Source organism: Aphidius gifuensis, linkage group LG5 (genome assembly GCF_014905175.1).
Source record: "Aphidius gifuensis isolate YNYX2018 linkage group LG5, ASM1490517v1, whole genome shotgun sequence".
NCBI classification, from domain to species: domain Eukaryota; kingdom Metazoa; phylum Arthropoda; class Insecta; order Hymenoptera; family Braconidae; genus Aphidius; species Aphidius gifuensis.
Window position 1 is genome coordinate 6,918,183 of NC_057792.1, and position 18,075 is coordinate 6,936,257.

The 18,075-nt window shown below is 24.2% G+C and overlaps 6 protein-coding genes across 7 annotated transcripts; 3 read left to right on the top strand and 3 right to left on the bottom strand.

Annotated features, from left to right (window-relative positions):
* The first annotated feature begins 1,697 nt into the window (after positions 1-1,697).
* LOC122857414 (derlin-2) lies at positions 1,698-3,759 on the top strand. The gene is made up of 6 exons (XM_044159570.1): positions 1,698-2,138; positions 2,227-2,292; positions 2,535-2,702; positions 2,818-2,940; positions 3,065-3,228; positions 3,296-3,759. Exons 1-6 carry the CDS (start codon positions 2,046-2,048, stop codon positions 3,396-3,398), a joined length of 717 nt encoding a protein of 238 aa, XP_044015505.1. The 5' UTR covers positions 1,698-2,045; the 3' UTR covers positions 3,399-3,759.
* Position 3,760: 1 nt separating this feature from the next.
* Positions 3,761-7,082, bottom strand: LOC122857411 (protein phosphatase PTC7 homolog). Its single transcript, XM_044159566.1, has 5 exons — positions 6,345-7,082; positions 5,411-5,590; positions 5,035-5,233; positions 4,708-4,964; positions 3,761-4,582 (listed from the first exon to the last, which is right to left on the bottom strand). Exons 1-5 carry the CDS (start codon positions 6,568-6,570, stop codon positions 4,533-4,535), a joined length of 912 nt encoding a protein of 303 aa, XP_044015501.1. The 5' UTR covers positions 6,571-7,082; the 3' UTR covers positions 3,761-4,532.
* Positions 7,083-7,358: 276 nt separating this feature from the next.
* Positions 7,359-8,672, top strand: LOC122857413 (INO80 complex subunit E). The gene is made up of 3 exons (XM_044159569.1): positions 7,359-7,490; positions 7,649-7,870; positions 7,959-8,672. Exons 2-3 carry the CDS (start codon positions 7,727-7,729, stop codon positions 8,646-8,648), a joined length of 834 nt encoding a protein of 277 aa, XP_044015504.1. The 5' UTR covers positions 7,359-7,490; positions 7,649-7,726; the 3' UTR covers positions 8,649-8,672.
* A 221-nt stretch (positions 8,673-8,893) lies between these two features.
* LOC122857401 lies at positions 8,894-11,516 on the top strand. Of its 2 annotated transcripts, XM_044159553.1 has the most exons (3): positions 8,894-9,327; positions 9,561-10,251; positions 10,323-11,516. In XM_044159553.1, the coding sequence occupies exons 1-3, from the start codon at positions 9,322-9,324 to the stop codon at positions 11,465-11,467; spliced, it is 1,842 nt and encodes a 613-aa protein (XP_044015488.1). In that variant the 5' UTR covers positions 8,894-9,321; the 3' UTR covers positions 11,468-11,516. The 2 variants fall into 2 exon arrangements, with proteins under 2 accessions (XP_044015488.1, XP_044015489.1); XM_044159554.1 differs by having other exon boundaries at positions 8,894-10,251.
* A 1,215-nt stretch (positions 11,517-12,731) lies between these two features.
* On the bottom strand, positions 12,732-14,515 carry LOC122856309 (odorant receptor 9a-like; the record flags this gene model as incomplete). The annotated part of the gene is made up of 5 exons (XM_044158003.1): positions 12,732-13,059; positions 13,150-13,302; positions 13,411-13,518; positions 13,586-14,197; positions 14,270-14,515. Coding segments are annotated over 5 exons (1,188 nt in total), but the record flags the coding sequence as incomplete, so codon positions are not given.
* Positions 14,516-15,402: 887 nt separating this feature from the next.
* On the bottom strand, positions 15,403-17,670 carry LOC122857407 (odorant receptor 4-like). The gene is made up of 5 exons (XM_044159561.1): positions 17,410-17,670; positions 16,347-16,949; positions 16,168-16,275; positions 15,890-16,042; positions 15,403-15,470 (listed from the first exon to the last, which is right to left on the bottom strand). Exons 1-5 carry the CDS (start codon positions 17,668-17,670, stop codon positions 15,411-15,413), a joined length of 1,185 nt encoding a protein of 394 aa, XP_044015496.1. The 3' UTR covers positions 15,403-15,410.
* Between the last annotated feature and the right edge of the window lie 405 nt (positions 17,671-18,075).

Sequence of the window (18,075 nt, forward strand, 5' to 3'; positions counted from 1 at the left end):
ATTAATTTGTTTGTTTGTTAAATTAGTGGGTAAGTTTGCCCTGGTGAAAATAATCTGGCAGATTTTGCCTCGTGAATTTATAAATTTTAAGTTTTTTTTAATAAATTGATTTTTTTAAATTATTGCATTTGATTATAAAAAATCCGGAGATGAAATTTTTCAGTCATTTTAGCATCGTAAAAAACGCTTTACCAATATAGCTGACAGTATTAAAACGAGTTATTCTCCACACAAAATGACTTCGAAAAAAAATCAACAAGCATCGAAAAAAACGCTTCAGTCATTTTTTTTAAGCCTCAAAATGACTATCTATCAGTCAAATATCTGAACAGTGATTTTATTATTCATCAGATGAATAATCTAAAAACTCGTAGAATGTTCAAAAGTATTTTAATTATTAAATTATATTTTTCAAATGCACTGTTGTATTATGAATCAACTGAATGTTAAAAAATATTATTTTGAAAAATTCGTTTTTCCGCGTGTCTCTTATTTCTACGTGGTAAATGGTAATTGGTATCGAACAGTGATGGGTAAATGGTCGATTTTTGAGGTTTCATACACTTACAGTAAGATACTGTAAGATACTGTAAGAAACTGTAAGATACCTCTGACGCCATTTTGAACATTCTTGATGACTGTCGACTGCTGTCGACTCGACAATTAGTTCTTATTGCTCGATATATATTGGTACATGTAATTTATTTGTTATATAAATATATATATAATATCAAGGAAAACCAGTTTGAAGGAATTAATGTTGCTTGAAACATAATTTTTTGGCAACATTAATTTCTTAGCTCCATCCTTTCCTTAGCTACTGCTTTTCCTCGGACATTTTCTATTCATTAAATAAATAATATACATGTCATTTTATTTTTAAAAATGGAAATGTCAAGAAAAGCAGTAGCTAAGGGAAAGATGTAGCTAAGGAATTAATGTTGCTTAAAAAAGATTTCTGGCACAATTCCTTAGCTCCATCTTTTATCGCTTACTACTATTTTTCCTTGGGATTTTTATTTATTTATATTTATATTTAAAAAATAAAATGCATGTAATTTTATTTATTAAATAAATTAAAATGTCCAAGGAAAAGCAGTAGCTAAGAAAAAGATGTAGCTAAGAAATTAATGTTGCCAAAAAATTATGTTTTAAGGAATTAATGTTGCTTTAATTTTAAATAACTAATTTTATAAATAAATAGAAATCCCAAGGAAAAATAGTAGCTAAGGAAAAGATGGAGCTAAGGAATTACAGTTGCCAAAGAAATTCTTTTTTAAGCAACATTAATTCCTTAGCTACATCTTTCATAACTATATTTTGGAATTTTTATTTATTTAATAAATGAATTACATGTATTTATCGAATAAAAAAAAATTGTAGCACGAAAGTTCCACTTTTATTCGTAGAAGGCGCTGGGAACGCAATGTAAGATACCTCGATGTATGAAACCGATGATGTAAGATACGGTATCTTACATGGTATCTTACACATGTAAGATACCGAGGTATCTTACCTACCCAACACTGACTGGTATCGAACAAGATGTGCTTTTTTAAAAAAAAAAAAATTTGCCTATAGGGATATTTTAATAACAAATATATATCTAGGGATATTTCGTGTTTGGTTTTGTCCTTCTCTCCCTTCTCTCTGCTTCTCTCTCTCTGTTTTGTCGCTATCGAAAAAAAAAAAAATCACTAAGTTATCACAAAATAAAAAAAAAAACAATTATAGTAAATAAGTATAAATAAATAAGTACTTATTGAAATTTTTATTTAGTGACAAATTTCAGATCCTACGTGTTAACGTGGCATAAAAATAAAATAGATAAATTATTTTTTAAATGATGTGGACAAAAGTACAAATAAGATAACGCATTAACGCGTGGCTAAATGTGTGAAGTTGTGTGATAGTATATTGACACTAATTGTTTATAAAAACAATTGAAATAATTAATATACAATCCATTTGATTTTTTTTTTTTCTCTTTATAATTAATTTTGTTGTTATTGTTGTTTATCTTATTGAAAATACAAAGTACTACAATGGCATTTAGACCACTTAGACAAGAATATTTGCAAATGCCTGTTGTCACACGAGCTTATACAACTGCTTGTGTATTAACAACAATTGCTGTGGTATGTTTTTATTATCTCAATTTATAATCATTTGTTTTGATATATAATCATTGTGATTTATATTTTATTTTTTGTATTTTTATTACAGCAATTGGATCTTGTTTCGCCTTTTCAACTCTATTTCAATCCAATTGTCATTGTTCAACAATACCAGGTGAGAAAAAACAAAACAACTTATGACATGGCAATATTGATAAAATAAAAAAAAAATAAACATATGTTAATGAATATGGTAAAAAAAAATTTTAACAGTTTTTATTTATTGAAAATAAGTTGTTTATATTTTGGAGTAATTTTTTTTTTCGTTAGAATTAAATAAATATAATTAAATTAGTAAAAAAAGAGTTAGATAAATAAAATTAATAATAATAATTTTTATTTTTTACCAATAAACAGATATGGAGACTCGTAACAACATTTTTATATTTTGGAACATTTGGTTTCAACTTTTTTTTCAACATAATTTTTACATACAAATATTGTAGAATGTTGGAAGAAGGAAGTTTCCGTGGTAAAACTGCTGATTTTGTTATGATGTTTATATTTGGAGCAGTATGTATGGTTGTATCCTTTTTGTTGCTGTACAAAAAAAAATTAATATATATTTAAATTTTAACTATAAGATATTTTAATTAAAAAAAATAATCATGATTTTTCTTGACATAAATTTTTATAATAGTTTTTTGCATTTTTTGTAAATTTATTATTTTTGGGTCATGCACTGACTCTCATGTTGGTTTATGTTTGGTCAAGAAGAACACCATTTGTCAGAATGAATTTCTTTGGTTTATTAAATTTCAACGTGAGTATCAATTAACTATTAATTAATGATTGATATTTTTATTGTGGCATATTTCTGATGCCAATGATTCTATTTTTCTTGTTAATATTTATTTATTATTATGTTACTTTTTTTATTTTTCTAGGCACCATTATTACCATGGGTTCTTCTTGGTTTTTCTGTACTTATTGGCAATGTAATATGGGTAGATTTAATTGGAATGGCTGTTGGTCATATGTATTATTTTGCTGAAGATGTTTTTCCAAATCAAAGAGGAGGTTTTCGTATCATCAAAACACCAAATATCCTGTAAATATAATTTAAAACAATAATTTCTATTGTATATATTTTCAATTTTTATTTTTTCGTTTTTCAGTAAAAAACTTTTTGATGAGCATCCTGAGGATCCAAATTATGCTCCATTGCCAGAAGATAGACCTGGTGGCTTTGCTTGGGGTCGAGGTGCTGATGCACAATAATTTAATATTACAGCCAAAAAATTATTTAAAAATTTATATATATAAAATAAATGTCGAGTAATTCATTTTCGTTAAAAAAAAAAATATATAGAAATACTGTGATTTTAATTAAACTCACTTGATTGTCTTCGAAACTTTTTTTTTTTGTTTTTTATATCTTTAAATTATTATTTTGGCTCTTGCCAGTATCAAATCAATCTCAACGTGAATAATTTATATAAATTTTTTGTGTCGTTTATTTGTAAGAAAAAAAAAAAAAAACGTGCTTGTACATATTTATAAATAGTTAAAATGTATGATGAGTAAATGGTACAATGTTTTTATGATAATAAAAAAAAATAATAACGGGAGAAAAAAAATAGTATTTTTTATTTTTTTTTTTAAATAATTATTTTATTTAAATTTCATTTATTCGTCTGGTACAAATATTGCAATCAGACATTGTCAACAATTTTTTTTTTTATTCTTAATTATTTTTCAGAATAACATTTGTGGTTTTTTATTTTTCTTTAATAATTTAATTTACATTATTAATGAATTTTGGTATTTACTTTGATTTTTAAATTTAATAATTATTCATAGTCCATTTAACTTTTACCGTTATGTGAACTTTTTAATTTTCTCTTCTTTACTTTTTCATTTTATTATCTGAGTCTCATTAGAACGAACAAGTCTATCTTTATCTTCTAATTTTGTTAAATTTTCTATAATTTATATATAGAAAAATGAAAGTCTAACATTTTTTAAATCTGTGTAGTTAAAAAAAAATTTTATACACAAATTTTTTCTTTCTTTCATAAACTTGGATATTGCTTTTTTTTTTGTTATAGAAAAAAAAAAAAAAATCAAATAAAAGTTAAATACAGAAGAAAGAAAAACATTTCATTTCTAAAAAAAAAAAAATAATAATTTCTATCTAAATAATTGAGTAATTTTTCAAAGCTAAATAAAGTAATTGTTTGAATTTTTAATTGACTAATTTTTTTAATCAAAAGTAAACAAACAATTAAAAAATTTAAATATGGAAAATACATGAAATGAACTATAATACAATGACTGAAATAATTGTTGTGACGAGGAAAAAAGATAAAAAAAAAAATATTTATATATAAATAATTTACAGATGAAAATTATTTAAATTGCCACAGTCGCTAATAGCACCGTAATATCATCTGGCTTCCCACCTAGAATTTAAAAAAAAACTACATGAATGACTATTAAATTATAGTTTTATTAGTTAACTAACGATAGAAATAATTTGTGAATTAATTAAGTAATTAAAAGTATTTCTATTAACATATAAACTTACCAATGGCATCAATACCATTTTGTCTAGCACTTTGTGCAAATGGTGACATAAAAGCTTCATCAAATGCTAAACTACGTGCCATCCATGCAATTGTATTAGCAACACCTTGTATTTTTTTTGGATCTTTTTCACCTTCAACTTTTTGCATTTCTGTGACTAGTAATTGATCTGGTACATTATCAAATACACCATCTGTTGCAAGAAGAATAACATCACCATCTTCAACACCAAAACTTGATGTATCAGCAGATTCTGGACTATAAAAATAAATAAATAAATAATTATTAACTAATCAATATTATAATAATAATTTTACTTGATACATACCTATCACTTAAAACTAAACCAGAGTGTCCTGGTGGTGGTAATGACAATTGAAATGGTGTATTAAAATAATGCTGTTGTTCTGATGAACGATGAACAACTTCACCTTTTCTAACAATTACAAAACCACTATCACCAATATTTGCAGCATAAATACTACTTGTTTCTTTATTTAAAATAATAACACATGCAGTACTGCTACCTAAAATAAATAACAACAACATTTTTTAGTTAAATATAATATTTTTTTTCGATTTTAAATATTTTTGTTATGTAATAATAATAACATAAATGCTGACAGTTAATTTGGATAAATGCCAATTTAATCACAAGACTGACATAGTAAAATTAAGTTGAAAAAAATAAATGTTATATTTACCTAAAATTGGTTGTTTATTTTCTAATAATTCATAATAACTTTTAGCTAATAGACCAGCTGGTTCTGATGGTACAAATCTGCCCATTGTGACTAGACGTTCACATGTTCTCATAAGAAAACTTGAAAATTCACCAGGATCAATTCCATAATGTCGCCAGCCACCTACACCATCAGCAACACCTGAAAAATAAAATACATAACAATATGAAATATTATTGAACCAAAGAAACAATAAAATCAAAATGTATTATTTTAATTTTTAAATAAATCAAAGTTAAAAATAAAATGTTGAAAAATTTTGGCATGTGATTTTTTTTATATTACATAATAAAAATTACTATGAGAGAAATCTTCATGACAAAAATTATATATTGATATTTTTGTCTGGTTAATTTATTGCTCAATATGAGACCCATGACCTTTGAAAATTGTAAACCATAAAATATATCTAAAAATAATTATTTATTATTTTTTAAATGTTGTTTTTCTCTTAGGGTTTTGTATGAACGAAAGACAAAAAAAAAATTATGGCATTAATCCAACAACTGTTACTCCCACTCTGAATGAACAATAATAAAAAAAAAAAAAAACTCTGTCTCAAGTGTATCAAAGTTCATTTTGCAAAATAAATATACATACTAACATGCAATAGTTAAATAAATAAATAAAAAAAATTTCTAAATTATACTTATTTAAATAACAATAACAATTTTTCTTTGAAAATATGATAAATATTTACATTGAAATGTTAATCAAAGTTCATGTATCAAGTTGATTAACAAATGTAATTTTTTGTTTTTTGTCTTTTAATTGTAATAAAATATAAATAAATTGACATGATAAAATTATTTATAATAATATAAATTGACATGATTTTTTATTGTTAAAAAATATAAAAAAATTAATAAGATAAATAATTATTTAATTAACAAACCAATGACTTCAACAGATTTAAATTTTGCATTGAACCATGCATCATCACCAAATTGTCCTTTTTTTATTTTTTCATGACCAAAATTTTTTGGAAAACCACAAACAGCTGATACAAGTGATGCTTCACGTGATTTAACAAAACCAGGATCAGCACAAGCTGAATAATTTGCTATTCCATTCCAAATAGTACGTGTTAGTAATCTACCAGTCCAATAAATTGACTGCATCCTTTATTTATTATTTAATTTTTAACAATTAAATAGATAATTTATATTTTTAAAAAAATTAAATAACCAGTTTGATTAATATCATTTTACAACAAATAACTTGTTATTAACAGCAAAAAAAAAAATTTTTTATTATTTAATAATAAAGAATTTAGTAAATAATTTATTTTATTTTTTTTTTAACACAATTAAATTTCACAAATTATAATTAATCATCACTTTCTGGACCATCATTTTTTATTTTTCAATTGTCGTAGATTATTGTATTTTTTTTTTTTTTTTTATCAAGTTCTCATGTTGTAAAATGCTAATGCGTAAATTTTATATAAAATAATTTTTTAATTTTCATGTGACACTTTTATTAAACTGTTTTTATTTTTTTGTCAAAAACCAGCTACAACTAATATTAATTGTCTAAAAAATTATCTAAACTCATGACATACATCAGAAAAACACACTGGAATATTTAATAACTTCTCTCTCAGTCTCTCCCTTCTTTTTTCATTAATTTTGATTAGAAAAAAAGAGAGGGAGTCATCACATGTGGAAATTTTTTTTTTTTTTTCTACACTACTAGTAGCGCCACTATCGAAATTATATAACATGTTTCTAATAATTAAATATTTAATAAACAATTAAAGTAAATAAATTAAAAACAGTCATTAATTTATTATAAATTAATAAATTATCTAATTATTGGAATAATAGTTATTAAATTATAAATAATTTACGTGCTTTTCTTTTTAAACTATGGCGGCCATTTTGTTGATATTAATTGTGTAAAGTTAACTGTATTATCGATAAGAAGAAACAAACAATATGGAAGCCACTCGCAAAATAAAATTTATTTATTCTAAAAATAATCAATCAAACATAATACAATTATTTTTGACATACGATTTATAACAATTATTTAATAAGTAAGTTATAAAATTAAAAATAACAATAAATAAATTAAAATTAAAACTTAATTTAATACAATAATTAATGTGACAGTTATTTTTGTTTATGTTGTCACTGTCTTCTACTTAAAAATATAACCTTAAAATTTTTTTTTTTACAATTGTTTTTATTGTAGGTTTATGGCAGTATACAGTATATTTTGTTTATAATAAAAACACAATAAATAATTGATTATTTCAAAGATACATGATCAATGTTAGACGAATGGTATTGTCGTTCAATAGCAAATAACAATGCAGATATGGAAGACGATGAGGATGACAGCCCTGATGAAGAAATGCCAAATTACAAAGATCAATATCGTAATTTAAAAAGAAAGCTTAAATTTTTAATTTATGTAAGTTATAAAAATAAATAAATAAATTTAGTTAAGTGTCAAATATTTTTAACAATGAAAGTATATTTAAAATTCATTTTTTTTTTAGGAAAATGAATGTTTTCAAGAAGCATTACGTTCAACACAACGAAAATTATTAAAAGTAAATCGTGATAAAAGTTTTTTACTTGATCGTTTATTACAATATGAAAAAGTTGATAATTCATTTAGTGAAAGTGATGTTACTGAATCATCAGAGGATGAAAATCCACGTATTGAACCAGTGAAAAAGAAAAAATTAGATAATACATTAAATCATAATAATATGAATAATAGTACATCACAAATTGTATCAACAATGCCAATAACTCCAACAACAACAGCAATAACATCAACACCACAATTACCACCACCACCAACAACAACAACAACGACAGCAATAACAACTGCAATAATACCAACAATAAAACCAATAAGTACAAGTAAAAAGAAAAAAATAACAACACCAAAACAACCAAAAGTACAAAATATTAATCCACCAATACAAACAAATAATATTAGTTCAATGGTAACAATGATGTCTGATGGTCATATGACACCTGAAGAAGTTGAAAGACATTTAGAATCACGACAAACATATCTGGAACTTGTACCAGAAAAAGCACCACCAACAGTACCAACTGAAATGTTTAGTAATGATCCATCTCTTGATAGTGAATCAAATGATATTGGAGAACTTGAAGCATCACCAAGTCATTTAGGTGATGATTGTTTGAGTGTTGACATGATGGCTGAATAATAAGAAATTCATATATTTTTTTTTTTTTTTTTTTTTTTTTTATGTAACCAATGATCAAATCATCATAATTTAGATTTAAAAAAAAAAAAAAAAAAGAATTATTAGTTTATCGAATTTTTTGAAAAAAATTAAGTAAATTCCTTCAGATATTTAATTAATTGTATGTAATAATAAATTGTAAGTAATACGAATAAATTTATAATTATAGGTAATATTGAATATATATATACAAAAAAAAAAAAAAAGCTTTTACTATATTTTTAATTTTTTTATTATTAGACAAAAATATTGAAATGTGTTTATGGAAAAACCTACAAATTGCATTCGACATGTGGAGAGAAAAAAAAAAAAAAAAATGATAAATTGCAAAAAACATTAGCAAAAGTTAATTAGAAGGAATTTAAAAAATGTCAATTTAATAATTTTTTTAACAATGAAAATTTATTTTTATTAACAGTAGAAATAAAAAATATGCTATTTTCATATTTATATAAAGAGATTTTGTTTTTTTTTTAATTTAGAACAGTCAGTTGTCAATGAAGGGGTGTTGTTGAATAATTACCACAGGTTTCTTTATTGGTGTAATCTAGAAAATGGAGATTTTTGTAAATGTATGCATCATAAAGTTCCTTTGTAATTTCGCTGATTTACACAAGCAGAGGACATATCATAGATGCAGGTATTTATACCTTCTTTTTTAGTTTTGTTTTAACATTGAAGTACTATATATTATTGCGTGTACTTGAAGAATATCAATATTTATATAATAACTGTATACTGTGATTACACAAATACCAAGTTTACTGGGTCATCCTTTATGTTAACTAATAAAAAAAAACTAGAACAAAGGTGTACACTGCATTTATATCCTTAGCATGTGAGTAAAGGACATAAATGGCCTCATCGTTATAGGTGACATATCACTATGAGAACAACGTCAGTTGTCTGTCGAAGCTGAAAAGGAAAATACACTTTATCGACATGTCATTGAAATTACAAATACTGCAGATACTTGTGCCCATAATTTTTGTATCATTGATTTCTGCAAATTTAATTTTTGACAATGTACAAGAGTCAATTGATTTACAAGTGCGTTTTCATGCTACCATTGATACAATTAATTTCTGTTTTTTTGATGAGCCAAAATATGGAATAGTTTTGGTTGGTGATTCCAAGGATATTGACATTCAGTTGCTGATGGATTATGGGCCAGTGATTGAACTTGACAAGTCAGTAGTTGACGAATCAGATAATAATTACAAATTGCAAATTTTCATCGTGACAATTGACCTTGATCTTGAAGCTAATATTAAACGTTTGAAGAAATCATCATGGTGGAATCATGATGGGTTTTATATAATTATCGATAATGGTCTCTCAAAAAGTCAAAAGTGCAAAGATGCTGGAGATGTTTTGCAGATAGCTTGGAAGATGGATATTTTGCGGGTAATATTTATTTGTACTGATGGCACAAATGGTCAAGTGATGTTTTACACATTTAATCCATTTACAAGTCGTTCACTCATTTCTTGGGAAAGAGTCAAACACATCAACAATGAATCTACTGACCCATGGACACTCTACCGTCAACGGTACATTCCAAGTAAGTAACAAATCTTGAACTCAAAAATGTAAAATCTGTATTTAAATAATCATGTGGATACCTTCTTTTAGACTCATTAAAATGTACAACCATTGATCATGATAAAACTCTGCATTTGGATGGTTATGGAGGAGTATCAGCAGCTTTTAGTGGCGTTTATAACGACAGAAATCATGAAAAATTAATTAGATTCTTGTATGAACAGCTAAATGTTACATTGTCATATTTAACAATGAACGATTCTTTAGGTCTCGAGGTTGAAGGAACATCGACTACTCTTCTTGGCAACCTGTTAGCGAATAAATCGCTAGACATGAGACTACGATTCAAAGGAATGGTTTACACAAAGGAAATTGTCTTTTCAAGCATAGCTTTTCAGAGCTCGTATACGTTAATTAGTAAAAATCACGGTAAAAAAAGCATGTTTGATCAAATTTACGAATTGTTTGGTTGGCGATTGATTTTAATTATGGCATTTTTTTCCATAACGACTATTATAATGTTTAAAATATCAATGAGTATGGACATTGATCTTGCAATTTTAGAAATTATTAGAATGTGGGGAAATGCTAGTTTCTTAAAAAAACCAACAGATTTACCATCAAGAATTTATTTATTTGGTATCCTTTTATTAGCGCTCATTTTGTGCTCAGTTTTTCAAGGTAAAATTCTTGGTTTTCAATTGAATCCAAATCCAGAAAAAAACATAGACACCGTAAATGATTTACTTGTGGAATTTAAAAATTACAAAATTTATGGATCCAAAATTGTTATTAATTTTTTGGATGAAGAGTTAATTAAACGGTCTATTTCTGTGAAAAGTATCAAATCTTGTGTAAAATATGTTGTCAATGATTCATCAAGTGTTTGTGCTGGTGGTTGGTTAAAATTGCAGAATGAGGCATTAAAGTATTCAGACTTGTATGTAGCAAAAGCACCATTTGTAAAATTGTATGGAGCTTTACCAATGCGAAAAAACTGGCCACTTGCAAATCGTGTCAATACAATTTTAACTCAATATTTTGAACATCAACCATTCAAATTTAGCTTTTTATACCTCAGAAAAGATCACGATGGATTCTCCGATGATCCAAAACCACTCAAGCGTCAGCATTTTGATTTTGCGTTTAAGTTTTTGATATTAGGATTGGGCATTGCTTTTGTTATTTTTATTATTGAATTGTTTCAATATAAAAATACAAGATTATTTATTTAAAAAAGAATCTGAAATTTAAATTAAAAGTATGAAACTATAAGAGACATACAAGTACAATACAATATTAATTGAATATATATATATTCAAAAATAATTATGTTTAAATAGTAAAAATTATTTTTACAGTTTAGAAATTTTTTAAAATTTAAATATAATATTTTTGGAACATTGCTCGTCACAGCATCAATTAAAGCATCATTAATAAACAATTTAAATATTAATTACAAAATATATTTTATGAATATCCTGATAATTGAATTTTAATTTGTAATTTTATCTGATGGTTGGAATTTTATTTACTACCATTTGTCTGCAAAATATTTATACTATATATAACATTAAATGTATGATAATAATAATGAAGAAACATTTATCTTCTCCAATAATATACTATGATTTTATATAACATAAACTTTTTACTTATAAGTTATTACTAACTTAATAACTTCTTACTATTTATATTTATTTGAATATTGATAATTTATAACAAACAAAATGCAGCTGAACATTCAAATAAATAATTTATATCCAATAAATTAATTGTCCATTATCTGTTGAATTCCATGGATATTTTACTGACATTGCAGGCGTCAATACTATTTTGTATTATTATCATTATGTACTAGTTGTATATTAACATTAAAATTATTGGTTTAAATGCATAGAGAGATTTATTTCCAACGGACATGATAATAGAAATAATAACAGATAGAATTTATAAATGAAAAAAAAAAATTCTACAAAAAAATATTTATCATTTTATTTATGTCGATGCAATGGAAAAACTTTATCAACTTATTTACGATAATTATTTCGATTATTTTTTTTTATCATAATTACAATAAGTTTTTTTTATTTTTTTTATTTCATTTATAATATTATATTTATGTTTTCTTATTAATAATCATTCCATTTAATTTTTTATTACAAATAATAATCATAAGTTAAGTGTATAATATTTATTTATACCCAAGGTTTAAAATATATTTGGAAGCAACGAAAGTCGCAAAATTATTTACAGTCAACTTGCATATTTATATTTAAAATTTTTTAAATCTAATACTGTACAAAAGATCAATACACTTATTTGATGATACTATGAAAAGTGTTAATAATGAGAATCATTTTATTAACTGTAGTTTTTGTTGAATATATCAATCGTACTTGGTTTGTTGATGATGTGATTACAAACAATAGGAAAAAAAAAAAAAAAAAATAGAGACTAAATGATGATAAACAAACAGGTAATTTACAAATATTATTATATTATCTCGTATTTTTTTAAAACTGCAGTTTTATCAATGTAGGGGTTAAATTGTTATCAAACATTGTGTAACAGTAATGTGATTGTTTTACTTTTAATCCAATGAAGTTATGCAAGGCTTAAATTGATACCATCAATAAAAAAAAAATTGCCTTAATTGACAATAAAGTTTTATATTTTTACGGCAGTTGAAATTAGGTATGGAAAACATTAATTTTCTACATATAATAGTCTCATAGAGTTTCATATGATATAGGTATTATTTTTTTTCCAGTTTCTCAGTGATTTTTTGTAATATCAAAAAATAAGACAGAGTTTTATTGAGAACCTGTAGTTATAAAAATACATAAATTAATTTAATTTTAGTTGATATTTTTGATTATATAATAATATTATAAATATTTAATTTTAATATTACCATGACAAACATGTCGATTGATACAGAAAAATATTTACATGCAATTATTACTATTGGTTTTTGTGTTAAAAGTATGAGAATTGATGTCTGAAAACTTTTACGATTTTTTCCAACCCAATTCGATTGATAAACGGCGTCCAAGAAATTTTCACTCTGCAAAAAAATGTTAAACAATATTAAATTATTGTATAAAAAAAAATAATTTATGCTTATGTTATTCTACAGAATTGATAATTATTCCCAGGAAAAAAAAAAACTTACTTCTGAAGTTAACGCAGAACCAGACGATGCGTACATATAAGTTTGCAATAACTTTGATCCACTGTAACCTGTAAACAGTAAGACTTCTCCAACAGTTACTTTTTCCAACTGAAACCCAATATTATCATTAATTAAAAAATCATAAAATTAAAATAAATAAATATAGTTAATTTACCTCAGCCATTTGAAATATCAAAGCACAAATAACTAGCGCACTTGATATTATCATCCACAATATAATTGGTCCATAAATTTTTTGTAAAATATCACGACATTTAATTAAATCTCCATATTTAATAACACACTCACGTATAATTTTATTATTTTGATTAATATTTTCCTCATGAAAATTTAATTGACATGACATGACACGAAGATGTCCAGACATTTGAAAAACATAAAATAAAAATAATGAATCAACACTACATGTTACAACAAACAAACAAACTGCAGCTGAACATTCGAATAAATAGGTAATCCAATAAATTAATTGTCCATTATCTGTTGAATTCCATGGATATTTTGCTGGCATTGCAGGCGTTAATAGTATTGTATCATTATCATTATGTACTAGTTGTATCAATATTGAAATTATTGGTCTGAATGCACATGTTAGTATACTTAAAAAAACAAGAATTGAAAATGTTATCGACAAACGACGAACATCACTTAATCCAGTGAGTACTATGTTTTTTAAATTTTTATTATTAAGATAATCATTATAATAATTAGCAAGAGTTTTATGTAATACCATTGCATCTTTACGATTCCAAGCAAAACAAATTATCTGTAATAAAAAAATTATTATTTAACAATATCATTGGATAATTAATAATATATAGTATAATTTTTTTTTTACCTTTAATGATGTTGTGTAAAAACTTGTTGCCAAACTTAATCCTTTTGTCATGACAGCAATATTTTTTATATTAACTATTGTAAAATTTGTAATAACTATGGCTGAACATAGTGCTATTGAAAGTGCAATGAGTGGTTTAATACTGTAAAATAAAGTTGGATTTTTAACTGGCCATAGTCCAGCTAGGAGCATTAATTTTTTTATCATTCCAGAAAAAGCTACGTAAGCTTTTAATTTTTTTTTTTCATCCATAATGATATTTTTGATGGTAGAAGAAATAAAAAGTTGTATATTACTACCTTTAAAGAATTATTTTACATGTACAATATTAATTATGTTTACAAATATTTTATCTGTTGAATAGCTAGAAAAAAAAAAAAAACAACGTAACAAATAAAATTAACAAATAAATAATTAGAAAATTTTTTAATATTTCTAGTGAATTAATAAAAATAAAATATTTTGTCTGTAGAAATATTTTAAATTAATCTGATTAATTATTTGTTGAGTATCTTCATTTTTTAAAAAAAAACAAAAAGCATTTAAAAATTAAAATCATAAAAAAAATAAAAACTGTCATTATTGTCAAATTTTTTTTTTTTGTATTTTGTCACAAACCTTTAGATCTAGAAATATAATACTCTTTCTGAGCAACTGCTTAATTAATTTAAATATTATTTCATTTTTAGATGAAATAATTATTTCTTATTTTTGTGTGACAAATTGCTTCAAGATCAATCAATTTTGTGACTTGACTTGATTAACTTTTAACTTGTGATAAACACGTTTATATTCAATCTATTATTTAATCCTTCAATAATCACAAAAATTTCTTTCTTCACGTTAAAACATTATTTGTTTATGTTATAGTATTTTTTTCTCAATCAAAACAGCCCATCGTCAAGCAACGATTTTTTATAATACAGAAATGAATTTCTTGTTTTCAAAAAAAAATTTTTCTCAGTACAGATAATTGACTCTTGAACATCAATTGATATGCGTATAATGAATTGCAGTATATATTTTTTATTAATGAAATGATATTTAATAGGTCATATAATACTCATCAATTCATTTTTCTTTAAATTTATTGGATATTTATTTATTAAATTGACATTTGAATAAATTTGATTCGCGTGTCCTAAGATTTTTCATTGATCGTTTGTAATAAGAAAAAATATGAAAGTGTTGTATTAACGAGCTAGTAAAATAAAAAAGTAAATTATTATTATTATTATGATTTGAATTAATATTTTAACAAGTAAAAATTAATTTTAATTAATTTCCCTGGTAGAAATAATATCTCCGGATTTCCTACGCGATTGAGACTTTCGGAGATATTAATCCAGAGTTTTTTCGGATTTTCTCCGGATTTTTTTGGAAAAAAATTCCTTTTTTATTTTTCGTATGTAAACTCTTATTTCTGGTTTTTTTGAACTTGATTTTTCTATTTTTTTTTTGTTGGTTTGTTCAAGCGAAAATTCCGGAGATAATATGAAAATAGTCTGGAGATTACTCCGTAAATATCTTCGGAAGTCTCAATTTCGTAGAAATCCGGAGAGATTTTTTCCACCAGCGTTATAATATATTTTTAAAAAAATAATAAATATTAATACATACACCAGAAAAGAGTTCAGCTGTTATTGGTTTTATTTGACAAGCTGTTAAAACAATTGGCCTTTGAAACATCATCATTCTAATTGAATGCGATACAAGTTTATTTTTTGCATCTGTCCATGCTGAGGAATAAACTGCTTCACGAAATGCTTCACTCTATTAACAATAATGTATAAAATTAATAATAAAAAAAAAAAATTTATTATTTCAAAAATTATTAAAGCTGTATTAATAATTTTTTATATTTGAAAAAAAAATAAATAAATAATTAAACAACTAACTTCCATTTTTATTAATTCACCACCCCATGCATAAATAAATATTTGTACTAATTTATAAGATGTGTAAACTAAAGGCCAACTTATTTTACCAATTGTTATAACATCCATCTAAAAATTAATATTATTTTATAACTTATCAATGAATGAAATTTTTTTATCGTACAAATATATAATAATACCTGACTTATTTGAAATATTGTTGTACAAAGCATCACAGCAGTTGACAAAGTAACGACAAATATAAATGGTCCAGCTAATTCACCAAGTAATTCAGCAAGAACATTTAAATCTTGATGTCTTTTATGAAAATGTTTAATTTTTGATAATGTAAATTCTTCAAAAGGTAAATTTCTAATTTCATAATTAAGTATACGAAAATGTCCACAAATTTTTGATATTGTAAAAGAATACCAATTGTCTCCCATGACACCAATAGATACGACAAACCAACTGGCAAGTAATTCAACAAAAAAATGTGCAAGCCATATCCAACTACCAGGTGTTACTGTCCAAAAATAACGAGTTGGATAAAATCTTGCATATGTCATATTGCCTTTTAAATAAGATATTAGCATTGCAAGTGTTGGTCTTGTCCACATTACAACAACCAGTGAAAATCCACTACAAGATATTTTTGGATACAGTACTCCAGTAAAATATGACATTGGTTGAACTAATATCTTCCAAATTTCATCTTTTACATTCATTTGATCATTCGTCATGTCTAATAACATCTTGTTAATTATAACCATATTATTACCATAGTACTTGAAGCACATTACCTTTTTTTAAAAAATATTAAAACTATTTTTATTGTCAAAATTACTGTACAAGTAATCATCTTAAACAATAAATTTTTCAATATATATTGCAATCTAATTTAAAAACCAAAATATCTACTAGCAATTAAAAAATAAATTATAATTAAAAATTTATACCAAAGATGTATTATCAATTATCTCGTTAATAATATACAATAATAAATTGAATAAATAAATGAAATATTAATAAATATTTAATATAAATAAATATTTTATCAATATTTGGTTATTACTCATTACAATATGATAATTAATTAGTTAATTTTTAAATATAAATTGATGTTAAATTTATCAAAAATATATGATAAAAGTAAATTTAAAAAATTAATTTAATTTTAAATTTTTTTTTCGAATACTTTTGATGAAAAATTTATGTTCAAGATAGTTTTGCTGTAATATTAATTTATTTATTAAAAAATACCTTTAATGCAACACAAAATAGACTCAATCCAATACCAAAACCAGTCAGCATTACAGTGAGATTATGACGATGATGAATAATAAATCCAATTATTCCAATAATATTAAAGATAAATAATATTACAACCATGTACCAACGACAATATTTAAATTTTCTTTCTGATTTTTCATAAGGCCATATGCCTGCCAAGCTAAGAACTATTCTTACGTGAACACCACATCTATCAATTTTTTTAATTAATTTTTTTCTTTCTTGTTCCATATCTTTGATTCTACAAGGGGTACATAAGTACTTCTTAGTTTACAGAATATTACAATGATTTTCAAATGTTTTCACACAGTTTAAATTTCATAAAACTTATCATGAATGTGTTCATTGCTTTCTCAAATGGATTGATTGAAATAAGATAAATGTATGACATTTTGATGATTCCATGAACCATAATTTTGTCATAAGTTTTTCTTCAAGTTTTAATTTTCATATCCATGTACAATAATGACAATGGTTTTTAAATGTTTTCAAACAGTTTAAATTTCATAAAACTTCATAAAATCTGTTTATTGCTTTGTCAAATGGACTGATTGAAATGAGACAAATGTATGACACTTTGATTATTTGATAAACCATAATTTTGTCATAAGTTTTTCTTCGAGTATTAATTTTCAT

Bases quoted from the DNA above. Each gene is read 5' to 3' on its own strand.
- LOC122857414 (XM_044159570.1), top strand. From the start codon at position 2,046: ATGGCATTTAGACCACTTAGACAAGAATATTTGCAAATGCCTGTTGTC. The intron at 2,139-2,226 runs GTATGTTTTTAT...TTTTTATTACAG, and splicing joins TATTAACAACAATTGCTGTG to CAATTGGATCTTGTTTCGCC. The intron at 2,941-3,064 runs GTGAGTATCAAT...TTATTTTTCTAG, and splicing joins TTGGTTTATTAAATTTCAAC to GCACCATTATTACCATGGGT.
- LOC122857411 (XM_044159566.1), bottom strand. From the start codon at position 6,570: ATGCAGTCAATTTATTGGACTGGTAGATTACTAACACGTACTATTTGG. The intron at 4,965-5,034 runs GTATGTATCAAG...TTATTTTTATAG, and splicing joins GGTTTAGTTTTAAGTGATAG to TCCAGAATCTGCTGATACAT. The intron at 4,583-4,707 runs GTAAGTTTATAT...TTTAAATTCTAG, and splicing joins AAATGGTATTGATGCCATTG to GTGGGAAGCCAGATGATATT.
- LOC122857413 (XM_044159569.1), top strand. From the start codon at position 7,727: ATGTTAGACGAATGGTATTGTCGTTCAATAGCAAATAACAATGCAGAT. The intron at 7,871-7,958 runs GTAAGTTATAAA...TTTTTTTTTTAG, and splicing joins AGCTTAAATTTTTAATTTAT to GAAAATGAATGTTTTCAAGA.
- LOC122857401 (XM_044159553.1), top strand. The intron at 10,252-10,322 runs GTAAGTAACAAA...ACCTTCTTTTAG, and splicing joins CCGTCAACGGTACATTCCAA to ACTCATTAAAATGTACAACC.
- LOC122857407 (XM_044159561.1), bottom strand. From the start codon at position 17,670: ATGGAACAAGAAAGAAAAAAATTAATTAAAAAAATTGATAGATGTGGT. The intron at 16,276-16,346 runs GTATTATTATAT...ATTAATTTTTAG, and splicing joins CAATATTTCAAATAAGTCAG to ATGGATGTTATAACAATTGG. The intron at 16,043-16,167 runs GTTAGTTGTTTA...TATTGTTAATAG, and splicing joins GTGAATTAATAAAAATGGAA to AGTGAAGCATTTCGTGAAGC.